This window comes from Pundamilia nyererei, unplaced genomic scaffold (assembly GCF_000239375.1).
Source record: "Pundamilia nyererei isolate P.nyererei 1_Seehausen unplaced genomic scaffold, PunNye1.0 scaffold00290, whole genome shotgun sequence".
Classification (NCBI taxonomy): Eukaryota; Metazoa; Chordata; class Actinopteri; order Cichliformes; family Cichlidae; genus Pundamilia; species Pundamilia nyererei.
The window spans coordinates 412,852-425,334 of record NW_005187691.1 but is presented as its reverse complement, the minus strand read 5'-3'; the positions used below and the strand labels follow the sequence as shown (position 1 = coordinate 425,334).

The window sequence follows — 12,483 nt, the reverse complement described above, 5'->3', positions numbered from 1 at the left end:
TCAAATCTACAACCAAAACCCCAACTCAAACCAGAACTACAAGATGTAAAACTGGACTAAAACTGATAGATTCTGAGACATCAGATTGTGAAAAAAAACCCAGAAAACTGAATCTAAACAGTCTTAGCTTTAGCTCAAATCAAAGCGAATCAGGAAGTGGACCACAACCAGGAATAAATTCTGGATTAAACCCGTGCCTGTTGCAGGAGATCCTCCTCCAACCGTCCGATGCTCTTATGGATCAGGTTTCCTCCTGCTCAGCCCCCCTCCCCTCCTGCTCCTTCCTCTTCTGATCCAAACTATAACCCTTCTGGTGTGGAGGCATGGAAGGAGGGACCTTCTGTTTTTCCCTTCTTCTTTCTCGCTGTTTTTTTTTTTTTTTCCTTTGAAGGAGTCGTCCATTCTTGTCTTCCCTAAACGTGAGCAGAAGCAGCAACGGGGTAATGAGGGTGCGTCCCTACAGTCGGTCCAGTCTCCGGTACCTCCCAGTTCTTGAGGCTCCCATATAAAAACCCTTGTGGAAAGTCAGTGTAGGCAGTAGGGAGTTTTCTGCTGGGGTCAGGAGGATTGTGAACAGACGAGTGGATCCTGCCCCAAACACCCGTGTATGAGTGGAGTGTAGCAGAAAGAAACATCCCCAACTTTTTTTCCTCTCTTGCCTCAAAGAGTCTACATGTCTAGTGGCATCTAGACATGTTCAGCTTTGTGGATTTGCGGCTGGCGCTGCTGCTCAGCGCAGCAGTGCTTCTGGTCAGAGCGCAGGGCGAGGACGACCGTAAGTTTCATCACTGTTTACTGGAGCTTCTCAGACTTTTTCCCCTTTTACTTTATTGCATTTTTTTCTTTACTGGGTTTGGAAAGTGGATTTTCTCTACGTGGCTGGACGGCTTCTGAGATCTTAGAGAAGAGGAGAAAGGAAAAGTTTTAAGTAGAATTAAGTTTGCTTTGTTGTGCTCTATTGTCTCCAGACAGATAGACAGATAAAGCAGGGTGTGTTTAATGCATTGGGCATCTCAAGAAGGCCCCTGTCTCTCCCTCTCCTTGTGTTTGTCTAAGTCTCTCCAACCCCCACCTCCCCACCATGCATGCAGAGCGAGTTGCTGCAAGTTTTCCATTCTCTCCTCCAGGCGAGGGTTATCCAGCTGCATAGGTTTGAACCTCCCTTTACCCCAAAATTGGAGCATTCAAATGCCTAACCCTAATCCTGTGGCATTTTATCAGTTTGACACGACTACCTGCGTCACCTGTACCCATTCAAAAAATGGTTTCCACGAGATATGAGCCAGAAGGCGAAGCCTCTCACAGGCCTGATTGATGTGACAGGGAATTTGCAGCCTGAGGCCAAGTGCTGAGTTGGACAGGTGACTGAGAGGGAGAGTAGGAAGAAAACAGGGAGCGGAGGAGGAGAGGAGCAGGCGTAGTCTTGTCTGCCGGAGTATTTGACCTCCACAGCCTGAGCCAGCTTTCAGCTTTAGAGCCCACAAAAACTCAGGTGGACTTTTGAAGAGATCATTTTGCACAGAAAGAGGGAAGCGGATGCCTCTGCTGGTGCTTAGAACAACCAGTATTCTCCTCTGAGAAGACAAAGGAAAAGCAGTTCAGCTCTGGAAACAAGAGCCCAGGAGGCGAAACTCGGTTTTTCCAGATGTTCCTCTTCTTTTGGAAAGGACTCAGCTGTGCATAAAAAGCAGATGTTTTCTGGCCCTCTGAACGATCTCACAACGCCACCCAGAGGCTGCTCTCAGCACTGCCAGACACATCTGGCCGCCACGTCCCCCCGTGCCATCCCCTCCCCCTCTTTTCTTTCCACTCTTTTTTTTTCTTCTCTAATTGCATCCACATGTGGAGTGTTTCCACCAGTCACTGCCAAGCCTACAGCTTCTGCTTTTCCCCTCTGAGCTCAGCACTTTGGTACGCTGGAAGATTTAAAAGCACTCTGAGCAGAGTCCCAGTTTGAGTTTTGCTGAGAATCAAATGCAGCCGCCACAGTGTCGGGGTGGAAAATATGACTTTGAGTTGATGTACAGGGAGATTAAATCCCATTTTACTGCGGGGTTAATGAGTGTCTGTGTGTGCAATGATGGCGTGACCTGCAGACAGACACGGCACACTGGTGCCCTCTCTGTCACCTCTGACCTGTTCCGGTCTGATTCCAAAGCCCCCCAGTTCCTGTCCACGTCTTTATCACCGCTAAGCTTTGTGTATTTATGTTGCTGCTGTCATTATTTCCTGTTTCACACGTAGATTTTACACCAGTTTAGCAATCTATCTTTTTCTAACATTTTTCTCCAAAAAAAGTGTTTTATTATTTTTTCACTGTAATTCAAAATTCTCATCTCAGTTAATCAGTCTGACTAAATTTGAGAACAAATCAAATTTTTTAATTTGAGAAAATGATCTACATATTCAGGGTTTTTTCACAATTTATTTTTAGCTTCATAATTAAAGCACTTTAGTTTCCTGCCCTAGTTTTACCTGGACTCCCACCAGTGTACATACTGAGTCTGCATGTGCGTTCAGGTAGCTCACCTGTCTCTTACCGTCCCTCTCCCTCTGTGTCGCCCCCCTCAGGCACGGGCAAAAGCTGCACTCTGGATGGCCAGGTGTTTGCAGACCGGGATGTGTGGAAGCCGGAGCCATGTCAGATCTGTGTGTGCGACAGTGGCACGGTGATGTGCGATGAGGTCATCTGCGAGGATACAACGGACTGCCCCAACCCCATCATCCCCCACGACGAGTGCTGCCCCATCTGCCCCGATGACGGTATAATAACTGCATCTCTCTCTGGACAAAGCACAGATACACAAAACAGTTTTTGCACATCACATGTTCTCATTTAAACTGCCCCCATGACACGAATCCATCATCTGTCCTCAATGACATGCCAAGAGTTACTGGTGTGAGTGAGACACTGTCTTTGAAAAAAAAAAATTGTTTCTGTTTGAACACTTAAAGCATTATTATGAGCTTTTCTGGGTGCTTTCATCTGTTAATGCCAAACCTGTTTGCTCTCTGCAGGCTTCCAGGAGCCTCAGACTGAGGTAAATATACATTTTCCACTGACACTTGTAAATAAGTTTGTACAACTCCCATGAGATCAGATACACATTGAACACACTGTTTTCTTCTTTTCACCACAGGGAACCGTGGGAGCTCGTGGACCCAAGGGAGACAGGGTAGGTTCACACCCTCTTCTTTCCTTGTTTTACTTGTGGAGTAACTTTTGGTTGTGTGGTGAGCTCAAGATCTGTCACTGTTTTTGCTGGAGCTGATCAGTTACACTGATAGAATGTAGCTCCATGTGTTTTAAATCAGGCAGATGTGGAAACGTGACTCAGATGACTTTGAAATGCAGTGAAACTGCAAACTGCTTTTAGCTTTCATTACACATCATACTTAATCTAAAACCATTTACCCATCTTCATGCAGTGAGGTGGGAGAAAACAGTATCTTACATGTAAAGTTTCTGCAAACTGCAGTTTTTGATTTGTGTTTTTAAATGTCACCCTAGGGCACTGGTTGTCCTTTGTTACATCCAATTTTGATAGTTTAAGTCTGTTTTTTTTACCTCACACAAAACATGATGAGGTCAGGTTAAATCCTGCAGAGCAGCATGACTTGGCTTACATTTCAAAATCAAACCAAATATTATCATGGAGAAATATTATTACCTATATAAGGATTTGGTTTTTATCAATGAAAAAACAACTTCTTTATCCATGATTTTCAACCGTGGAGCTGCATTCATTTAAATTGGCGCAATCTTAGGAGGAAATTATGACTTCTGATTATTTATTTGGATTGGATTTGATTGAACCTTCATTGGTCACTTTACAAGTTGAATCTTAGACTCTAAAAGAGGCTCTGTGGATCAGCTGTGTTGTTTTTAAGAGTGCATTTAATAGTGTAATAATAATGTATTTCGTGGTGCTATTTTGGCTACCGAGCATGATGGTGACAAACAGGTGACTGTTCCTGGTTAGTCTCATAGTCAGCCTCAAAGTAAACTGCACTTTTAATGATTTAAAAGCCTTTGAAGACACAAACATGGAATCAAATATTAACCAAACATATGTCTTCAATGATAAGGCCAGACCATAGGAAATGCACATGATTAATGGTTTAACAAATCAGTTTTCTGTTTTAGAGTATTGGACTGTGGACATCAGAACTTTTAATCCAAGCGACCTTCTTGAGTATGACCCTGATTTCCTCTATCTACAGGGTCCTGCTGGTCCCCCTGGTAGAGATGGTATGCCTGGCCAGCCTGGACTGCCTGGACCTCCTGGCCCACCTGGACCCCCTGGCCTTGGTGGAGTAAGTTGTTGAATTTTAGTTATTCTGTATTTCACTCATTAAAGGTCAATGGTGGCCGGTCAGTTAGTAACGTAACTATGTTGTTTAATGTATGCAAATGATTGACAGCGTGTTAATCGTGCTGCAGCTAGAGCGGAAAAAGTCAACTGTCAAAGCTGAAGCCCAAATGTGATGTGATATTAGTGTGATGAGCTGTGTCTGGAGTTTGGCACAGTGTCTCTGATCAGAAGGTCAAGAAGTCATTACTAAGGATGGAACGACGCCTCATTTCCTTTTGAATGGAAAGCAGACAATATTCTGGAAGTGGACAAACTTTAGAAAGTTAGAGTTTGCTAAGCTACCATTTTTAATTTTAGAGGTTTATTTACATTCTAATATACCCACTGACTCCAGGTCTGATTTAGAAATCTGATCTGACATCTCCAAAGACTGAATTCTGCTACAGGATCATTGTTCCACATGCTAGTCTAGCACTGCATATCTTCATGCCTCTGTGCAGCCTGTTGTTGACATGACTGCTAATATACCAAAAATATTGATTGAAAATATTTTAAATAGTAACAAAATATAATTTATTATTTGCTGATTCATTTTACCATTTGCCTCTGTGCTAAAATATTAAGAGAACACACTGTCACACTCACATTCTTTAATGAGATACTTAGTTAACATTCAAAAGCTAATTTGCATTTCTGTATCTCACTTAAACATGAGTCCATACTTTTGTAGAATCAACTTCTAATTAAATATTCTATGTTTCAGTTTGCCAATAACTTCGACTACATATGTGTATGCTAAAGTAATAACTATAGCGTGGATAACATGTATAACTTTACCGAGGGTTAGCATGATGCTGTTTTAGATATGGTTAAATATCAGCGTCAAATTTTCCATGATTCAGGACTTTAACATCTATTAACATACTTCAGCATTCGCTCCATGTAACCACAGTTCAGTAAACTCCTACAGTCTTCCCTGTGTATACATTATCAGTGACATACTTCTATGCCAATGGTCCACGTTAAGCTGGACAATTAGAGACTTGGCAGTCACCATTAACATATGTTTGACTTCAGACAGAATGTTCCCTATCTACATTATACAGTATGTATCCTCCAGAGACACCTTTAAATACTACTGTTGAGGTCAAAGGTCAATGACTTGATACGCACTGCTCATTTTAGAACTGGATTGTTATGAGTGGCATTAGCATTGAGATTCCATATCATCAAATCTGCTGCTGCAGTTTTGTTATTGTGTTTGCTTTTATTTGGAAATATGAAAAAATTATGCAGTGGGGAAGTGCATGGTAAAAGAAACAACAGACAACTATACTTGATGGAACATGACACAACTATGCAAGATTTAGATATTTAATTTGGACTATGGCTCAGATGATCCAGAATCAGTGATTCTATTCAACTGGAAAAAGTACATTTAGTGTTGAGATTTGAAATGCATCATAGCTAACATGTAGCCTATGTCATGTCACAACACAGATGGAATTTAATATTTTTTCATCATAAAAACAATCATTTTGGTATTTTTGTGAGATTAACATGTCTGTGTTTATTTTTTTCCAGAACTTCTCCCCTCAGATGTCCGGTGGCTACGATGACAAATCTCCTGTCATGCCTGTGCCTGGACCCATGGTAGGTTACATATGTATTTAAATACACTATATTCAAAATATTTCCATGCGCAGCATCTGAGCTTTTCTCTGTTGGATTGATAGGGCCCAATGGGACCCCGTGGACCTCCTGGACCTCCTGGATCTAGCGTGAGTATATGATGGGGATTTTTATGCTTAGGTTAAAAACTGAAACCTGGCATGCTAGCTGGCATGAATCCAGTCCTTCCTTTTTCTGCTGCAAATAACACAAAGACAGTGTTTTTTTCTGATTGATTACTATTAGGCAGTAGTATTGATATTGATTACTGTTAGGCTGCAAAAACATCTTTTATTTTCTTGAAATAAATTTTGAAAAATTAACAAACTGCTCCTTACAGTGTGTTGAAAAAGTGAGTAGCATCAACATATTTGGTGTAGTGATGGTGTTTGTGTTTGTTACCAACTATAGGGACCTCAGGGATTCACTGGCCCCCCTGGTGAGGCTGGAGAGCCTGGATCTCCTGTGAGTATTCAGGACAGGGAAACAAATGCACGTTGCACTTTGCTGTGATGTTAACACTCTCACCTTATGTTTGATTTTCGCTTCAGGGTGCCATGGGTCCCCGTGGAGCTGCCGGCCCCCCTGGAAAGAACGGCGAGGATGTAAGTGCACTGGATTGATATCATATCAGTTCATCTACCTATATATATATATATAGGTAGATATTATATTAAAAAAGAGACTGAGGAATGTCTTGAGACATCATTTCGTCCCCATCTCCCCAACTCTCTTTCTCTCAGGGTGAGTCTGGCAAACCAGGTCGCCCCGGTGAGCGTGGACCTTCTGGCCCTCAGGTAAGTTGCTGATTCTTACCACCGATATGTAAAACAAAAACAGAGCTGAGATAATAACTTTTGTCACCTCCTTGTTTTTTTGTTTTGTTTTTTTCCCAGGGAGCTCGTGGTTTCCCAGGAACCCCAGGTCTGCCTGGCATCAAGGGACATAGAGTGAGTCAGAAGTTGTGCCACCCCATTCAACTCATATTCAACTCAAAATAAAAAATGTTGAAAGTCGTGGCTGGAAACTTCATCTTTGCATGTCTCTTATTCTGTGTAGGGATTCAGTGGCCTGGATGGTGCCAAGGGAGACAGTGGCCCCGCTGGACCCAAGGTGCCCCTCCCTTTGTTATAACACTTGTTCTCACCACATAAGTTGTAGAAAAAAGTCACCCACAGGTGGGCTACTTCACTTATAGTGCAGTGTTGAGTAGCTGTAATCGTAGCAGTGCTATAAATGACAGTAGTAATTGAAAAAGTAGTTGTAATATTGGCACTGATATCTAACTCATAGTGGTCCTGGTGGTAGGAGCACTAGTGCCAGAATTTGAAGTACAATAAAATTAATCGCATTTAATTGTAATTATAGACAGCACCATATCACAACTCCCTTTTAACAGGAAGAGATCTCTGGCAGAACTATCAATATGGTTCTCAAATGAGTACCGTTTAGTGTTTAAAGACACACTGAAAAAATTAACCCATAGATGCAGAAAAATCATTAAAACAGTTTCAGCATTTCCTCCATTATAACCAGTGTATTTTCTTCACCTACCACTCCACCGACAAGTTGGTCATACAACATATTTTAACCTAAAGCTAAATACTACTAGTATTAACAGCTAACAGTTTGAGTATCAGTGTGGACAGTAAAAGCTGTGGCTACAATAATGCTACAAAAAGCAGTAGTATCAACCATTTAAACACTAGCAAGTTACATTAGCAGTCACTGGCTACTTTTTAGTTATAGCAGCTTGATTGGCTAAATGCTGCATTGACGAGCATAATTTCTGAAAGTTTGATAAGGTTTCTAGAGTTTAATCAATGATTCTAATCTTCTCGCCGGCCCATGTGTTTCTGTCCATTTAGGGAGAGGCTGGCACCCCTGGTGAGAATGGAACCCCTGGTGCTATGGTGAGTAAAACAAGCACCCCGTCTCTGCTACATAATTATAGTAGTATAGTTTCTTCTCTCCACAACTGATTTTGGCTAACTGACACTGTCTTTGTCTATCTCAGGGACCTCGCGGTCTGCCTGGTGAGAGAGGCCGTGCTGGTGCTACTGGAGCTGCTGTGAGTCCATACATTACATAGTTGCAGCTAGTGAAATCAATTTATTAGTGAATTGAGAAACCAGTCGACCACTCACGTTTGTCTTTGACCTGCAGGGAGCTCGTGGTAACGATGGCGCTGCTGGTGCTGCTGGACCTCCTGTAAGTCTTTCATTGTCCAAAGCTTCAGTTCTTAAAATCTCAGCTTTGTTAGCACTGACCCAAAAAGATGCACTATGTATATCTGAGTATCTGTGTTTTTGTCTCAGGGTCCCACTGGCCCCGCTGGACCCCCTGGATTCCCCGGTGGCCCTGGAGCCAAGGTATAAACTGCTCCTGACCCGCTCCAGTAATCCTCAGTGCTATCCATTTTTCTTCTGAAACGCAGTATAATCTATTTCCTCTCCTCTCTTAGTTGTGTTTTTACTGTGCCGACTTTGAATAATTTATTTTCTGAAGCATGTAGGTAGCCAACACGTACACCTGACATGTAGAATGCAGGTCATAAAAAACATCTGAGCTCCCACTACTGTTTGAGTATAAACAGTAACTATTAAGAAATTTGATGGATGGGCGCTATTTTTATTTTTATTTTTTGCAGAGTTCTCAGTATATTTTAAAGCTTATGATAGAAATTCACAGTAATTGTCTGTGCATGTGGAACTGGGTCATAGCTGAAGCTGTGGGGTTCTTTTTGGCTGAGGTTAGATGTTGAGTGTTTTCTCTAAAACAAATCTTCTGTTTATGCCGACAATTTTATCTTTTTTTTTTTTGTCTTCCACCACCAAGCTGTTTGTATTACTAAATAATCTTTTCTTTCTCCCCAGGGTGATGCTGGAGCTCAGGGTGCTCGTGGACCCGAGGGCCCTGGTGGAGCTCGTGGTGAGCCCGGAAACCCCGGACCTGCTGGCCCAGCTGGACCTTCCGTAAGTATGAGTGACTGTAATAAAGATCCTTGATGAAAACAACAACAAATGGGCCACAAAAAATAGGCCACTAGAATCTGATTCAAGGCAAAATAAAACAATTTACATTATCATTTAAATTGTTAAAAGAAATTAAAAATAATTCTGCCTTCTGGGACAATAAATAAACTTCCTTCCTTCTCCTCTCAGGGAAACCCTGGAGCTGATGGAGCCGCTGGAGCTAAGGGAGTACCTGTGAGTATCTTTAAACAAATTTACTCTATTTTTAATACTTTCTTATTTTTACTAAAGGTACAGATAGTCATCACTTTTTCTACAGCATGACATTAAATGACTGTATTGTTGTGTGCTGCCACCTACAGGGTGCTGCTGGAGTTGCTGGAGCTCCTGGTTTCCCTGGACCCCGTGGACCCCCAGGACCTCAGGGTGCTGCTGGTGCCCCCGGACCCAAGGGCAACACTGTAAGTAAAGATCTCTTAGATCCAAAAAAAGCAAAATCACCCAAAATTTAAACTTGTATGTTTTGTGTGAATACTTTGACAGTTACAACCTACAGAGATAAAAATAAAAGTTAGAGATTTGTTTTGGGCATTTGTTGTTTGCTGAAATTATTTTTCTTTTAGATTTATCCAAATAATAGTAATTTCTCCCTAGTTTGTAGTTTGTTTAATTTTATGTTTTCTTGTTTGTTTGTGTCCCATAGGGTGAGGCTGGTGCCCCAGGATCCAAGGGAGAGCCTGGTGCCAAGGGAGAGGCTGTGAGTTCACCATAGATCATGACAGAGCACACTGCACTAAAATTATGTGTGTATCAGCCTCTTATGCCACATTGCATGTTACATTGCTCTTCTACAGGGTGTTTCAGGAGTTCAGGGACCCCCTGGACCTCCCGGTGAGGAGGGCAAGAGAGGAGCCAGAGGAGAGCCTGGTGCTGCAGGAGCCCGTGGCGGCCCTGGAGAGAGAGTATGCATCTCACTGGATTCCACTTTATCCGTACCCTAATCTGTAAAATGATGGCAGAGGGACCTCTAGTGGTGTTTCAACACAAAGGACAAAAGACTGAAATCTTTATACTGATGGTCAAATCTAAATGATTGAGATTACTTGTGTGCAGCTGTAAACATTACAAAGGTTAGTTTGACTGAAAAAGCAGATTAATCTCTGCTTGGAATGAAAACATAATAAACACCATTGGGCTCTTAATCATGATGTAAACAAACACTCTAATGAGTGAGGTTCAAAATGTTCCCAAAACATTTGACCAAGAGTATTACAGATATGGACATACTGAGTGGTGCTAGTACTAAGATAGAAACATTCATTTCATTGGTTAAAAGCATTAAGTCTTTTGGATGTTAATTTAAGTTAAAAATGATGCCAGAGACCTGAGGCCCAGATCTCTCTGATGGAATTCGACTGTATACATGATACAGGGTGTTCAATTTTAAACCTACAGTTCGGACACATTTCTGTTTAAACACTTTTTACTGTTCAGAGCTAAGCAGGACATGTTTGATTGTCTTTACAGGGTGCCCCTGGTGGTCGTGGTTTCCCTGGTTCTGATGGCCCTGCTGGACCCAAAGTAAGGAAAATGCACACATACATACAACAGATATAAACCTTAATTCCGCCCGCAGGCTTCCACAATTTTGGTTTAACTAATTTTTGAATTTCTACCATTCTTATTTTCTTCTTAGGGTGCCAATGGTGAGCGTGGTGCCCCCGGTCTTGTTGGAGCTAAAGGTGCCACTGGTGAGTCTGGCCGCACTGGTGAGCCTGGTCTGCCCGGAGCTAAGGTGGGATAGCATACTGTCTGTCAAATAATTCTCTGCAGCATCATTTATTCATTATACCCAGTCCCTCCTCTGACCTCTGACCTCTGCTTTGTAGGGAATGACTGGCAGCCCCGGCAACCCTGGACCTGATGGCAAGATGGGACCTTCTGTAAGTTTGTATGCAGTATAGTTAACCCTAGTTCCTATAATTTATGTCAAGAAAGAGCAAAACCCTTAACATGCTTAATCTTCCTTAACAGGGAGCCCCCGGACAAGATGGCCGCCCTGGGCCTCCTGGCCCTGGTGGAAATAGAGGCCAGCCTGGAGTCATGGGATTCCCCGGACCCAAGGGTGCTGCTGTGAGTAGCGTTACAACATCTATACATTATATTTAATCATGCTTAGTAATAGTGGGCATCTAAAATATGGTCTCCGTGTTTTTTTGTCTATAGGGTGAGCCTGGAAAGCCCGGTGAGAGAGGAACCATGGGACCTACTGGACCTGTTGTGAGTGCTCAATATTCTGCTGTTTTCTTTCTTGTTATCTATCATCAATGGTAGGATTGTGTGTGTTAAAGCCTTCTATCTCTCTACCCAGGGTGCACCTGGAAAGGATGGTGATGTTGGCGCACAGGGCCCCTCTGGACCTGCTGTAAGTAAACAACACTAACTGGCTACACTTCGATATTAGCACCCAAGTTTGTGTTGATGTCTCTCTACTGAAAGCTACATAGCTGCAAGAATAAGTCACATCTACTCAATGCATTACTGCCACCGTTGCTGACTCTCCCTCTCTGCTCATCTTAAGGGTCCTGCTGGTGAGAGAGGAGAGCAGGGACCTGCTGGATCTCCTGGATTCCAGGGTCTCCCAGGACCCCAGGGAGCCATTGGTGAGAGTGGCAAGCCCGGAGAGCAGGTACTGATTGAAGCGGAACTATGACTGGAACAGCATCATTTCCAGTGAATAAAAGTGCTTATTCCTGTATTTCTGTTTTTCCTTTTAGGGTGTACCTGGCGAAGCTGGAGCCCCAGGACCTGCTGGAGCTAGAGTAAGTCACATATCCTCATAATTTTCACAGTTAGATAAGACTCTAATTGTGGTTTAAATATAATTAAATATATTCATTAGTTCTTTTGTCCAAAATCCTACATGGTGTAGAAAACAACTTCCTAAGTTGCTAACTAGCTTGTTCAAACACATTAAAGTTATTACTAGCAGCTTATAACTGCTTTTTTATTCTTTAAAGTGGATTCTTGTCCAAAATGCTCGATGTTAGACCTGGAAAACAACTTTTAGCCTGCTAACTAGCCAGCTACTTTCAATATTAGGATTGCTAACAAGCTACTGTATCATTAATAGTGATAGCAACTATGCAGATGCTATCACTAGCTTCAACTCACTTTACCTGTAAACAAAACAAAGGTACCATACCAGTGTCGATATGGTCACAGGAGGAAAACCCTTGCACTGCCATTTACAAAGTAGCGCTTCGTGTTGATCAGACATTCTGTTTTACCCTGTCATTCATAAATGAACAGATAAATTATGATGAAAGCTTCACCTCACATATGAACCTCCCTTTGGGGAATATCATCCAACTAGAACTGATATTAGATTAGATTAGATTAGATTAGATTAGATAGAACTTTATTAATCCCTCGGGTGGGTTCCTCTGGGAAATTCGATTTCCAAAAAGCACAGCACCGACAGAAGTTTCAGAGTTACAGAATATTATATATATATATAT

The 12,483-nt window shown here is 42.2% G+C and overlaps 1 protein-coding gene across 2 annotated transcripts in view; it reads left to right on the top strand.

The window, feature by feature from the left end:
• The first annotated feature begins 463 nt into the window (after positions 1-463).
• col1a1a (collagen, type I, alpha 1a) overlaps positions 464-12,483 on the top strand; it is a 17,981-nt gene continuing 5,961 nt past the window's right edge. The window contains exons 1-29 of one of the 2 annotated variants that reach the window (XM_005750853.2): positions 464-775; positions 2,572-2,763; positions 3,019-3,041; positions 3,141-3,176; positions 4,225-4,317; positions 5,901-5,969; positions 6,053-6,097; positions 6,399-6,452; positions 6,539-6,592; positions 6,731-6,784; positions 6,884-6,937; positions 7,047-7,100; positions 7,856-7,900; positions 8,005-8,058; positions 8,154-8,198; positions 8,306-8,359; positions 8,864-8,962; positions 9,152-9,196; positions 9,325-9,423; positions 9,666-9,719; positions 9,817-9,924; positions 10,490-10,543; positions 10,659-10,757; positions 10,852-10,905; positions 10,997-11,095; positions 11,189-11,242; positions 11,334-11,387; positions 11,544-11,651; positions 11,740-11,784. In XM_005750853.2, coding sequence (XP_005750910.1) covers positions 694-775; positions 2,572-2,763; positions 3,019-3,041; positions 3,141-3,176; positions 4,225-4,317; positions 5,901-5,969; positions 6,053-6,097; positions 6,399-6,452; positions 6,539-6,592; positions 6,731-6,784; positions 6,884-6,937; positions 7,047-7,100; positions 7,856-7,900; positions 8,005-8,058; positions 8,154-8,198; positions 8,306-8,359; positions 8,864-8,962; positions 9,152-9,196; positions 9,325-9,423; positions 9,666-9,719; positions 9,817-9,924; positions 10,490-10,543; positions 10,659-10,757; positions 10,852-10,905; positions 10,997-11,095; positions 11,189-11,242; positions 11,334-11,387; positions 11,544-11,651; positions 11,740-11,784 — 1,980 coding nt within the window. In that variant the 5' untranslated portion in view covers positions 464-693. The remainder of the gene's footprint in view (positions 776-2,571; positions 2,764-3,018; positions 3,042-3,140; positions 3,177-4,224; positions 4,318-5,900; positions 5,970-6,052; positions 6,098-6,398; positions 6,453-6,538; positions 6,593-6,730; positions 6,785-6,883; positions 6,938-7,046; positions 7,101-7,855; positions 7,901-8,004; positions 8,059-8,153; positions 8,199-8,305; positions 8,360-8,863; positions 8,963-9,151; positions 9,197-9,324; positions 9,424-9,665; positions 9,720-9,816; positions 9,925-10,489; positions 10,544-10,658; positions 10,758-10,851; positions 10,906-10,996; positions 11,096-11,188; positions 11,243-11,333; positions 11,388-11,543; positions 11,652-11,739; positions 11,785-12,483) is intronic. The other variant, XM_005750851.2, reaches the window with a different exon arrangement.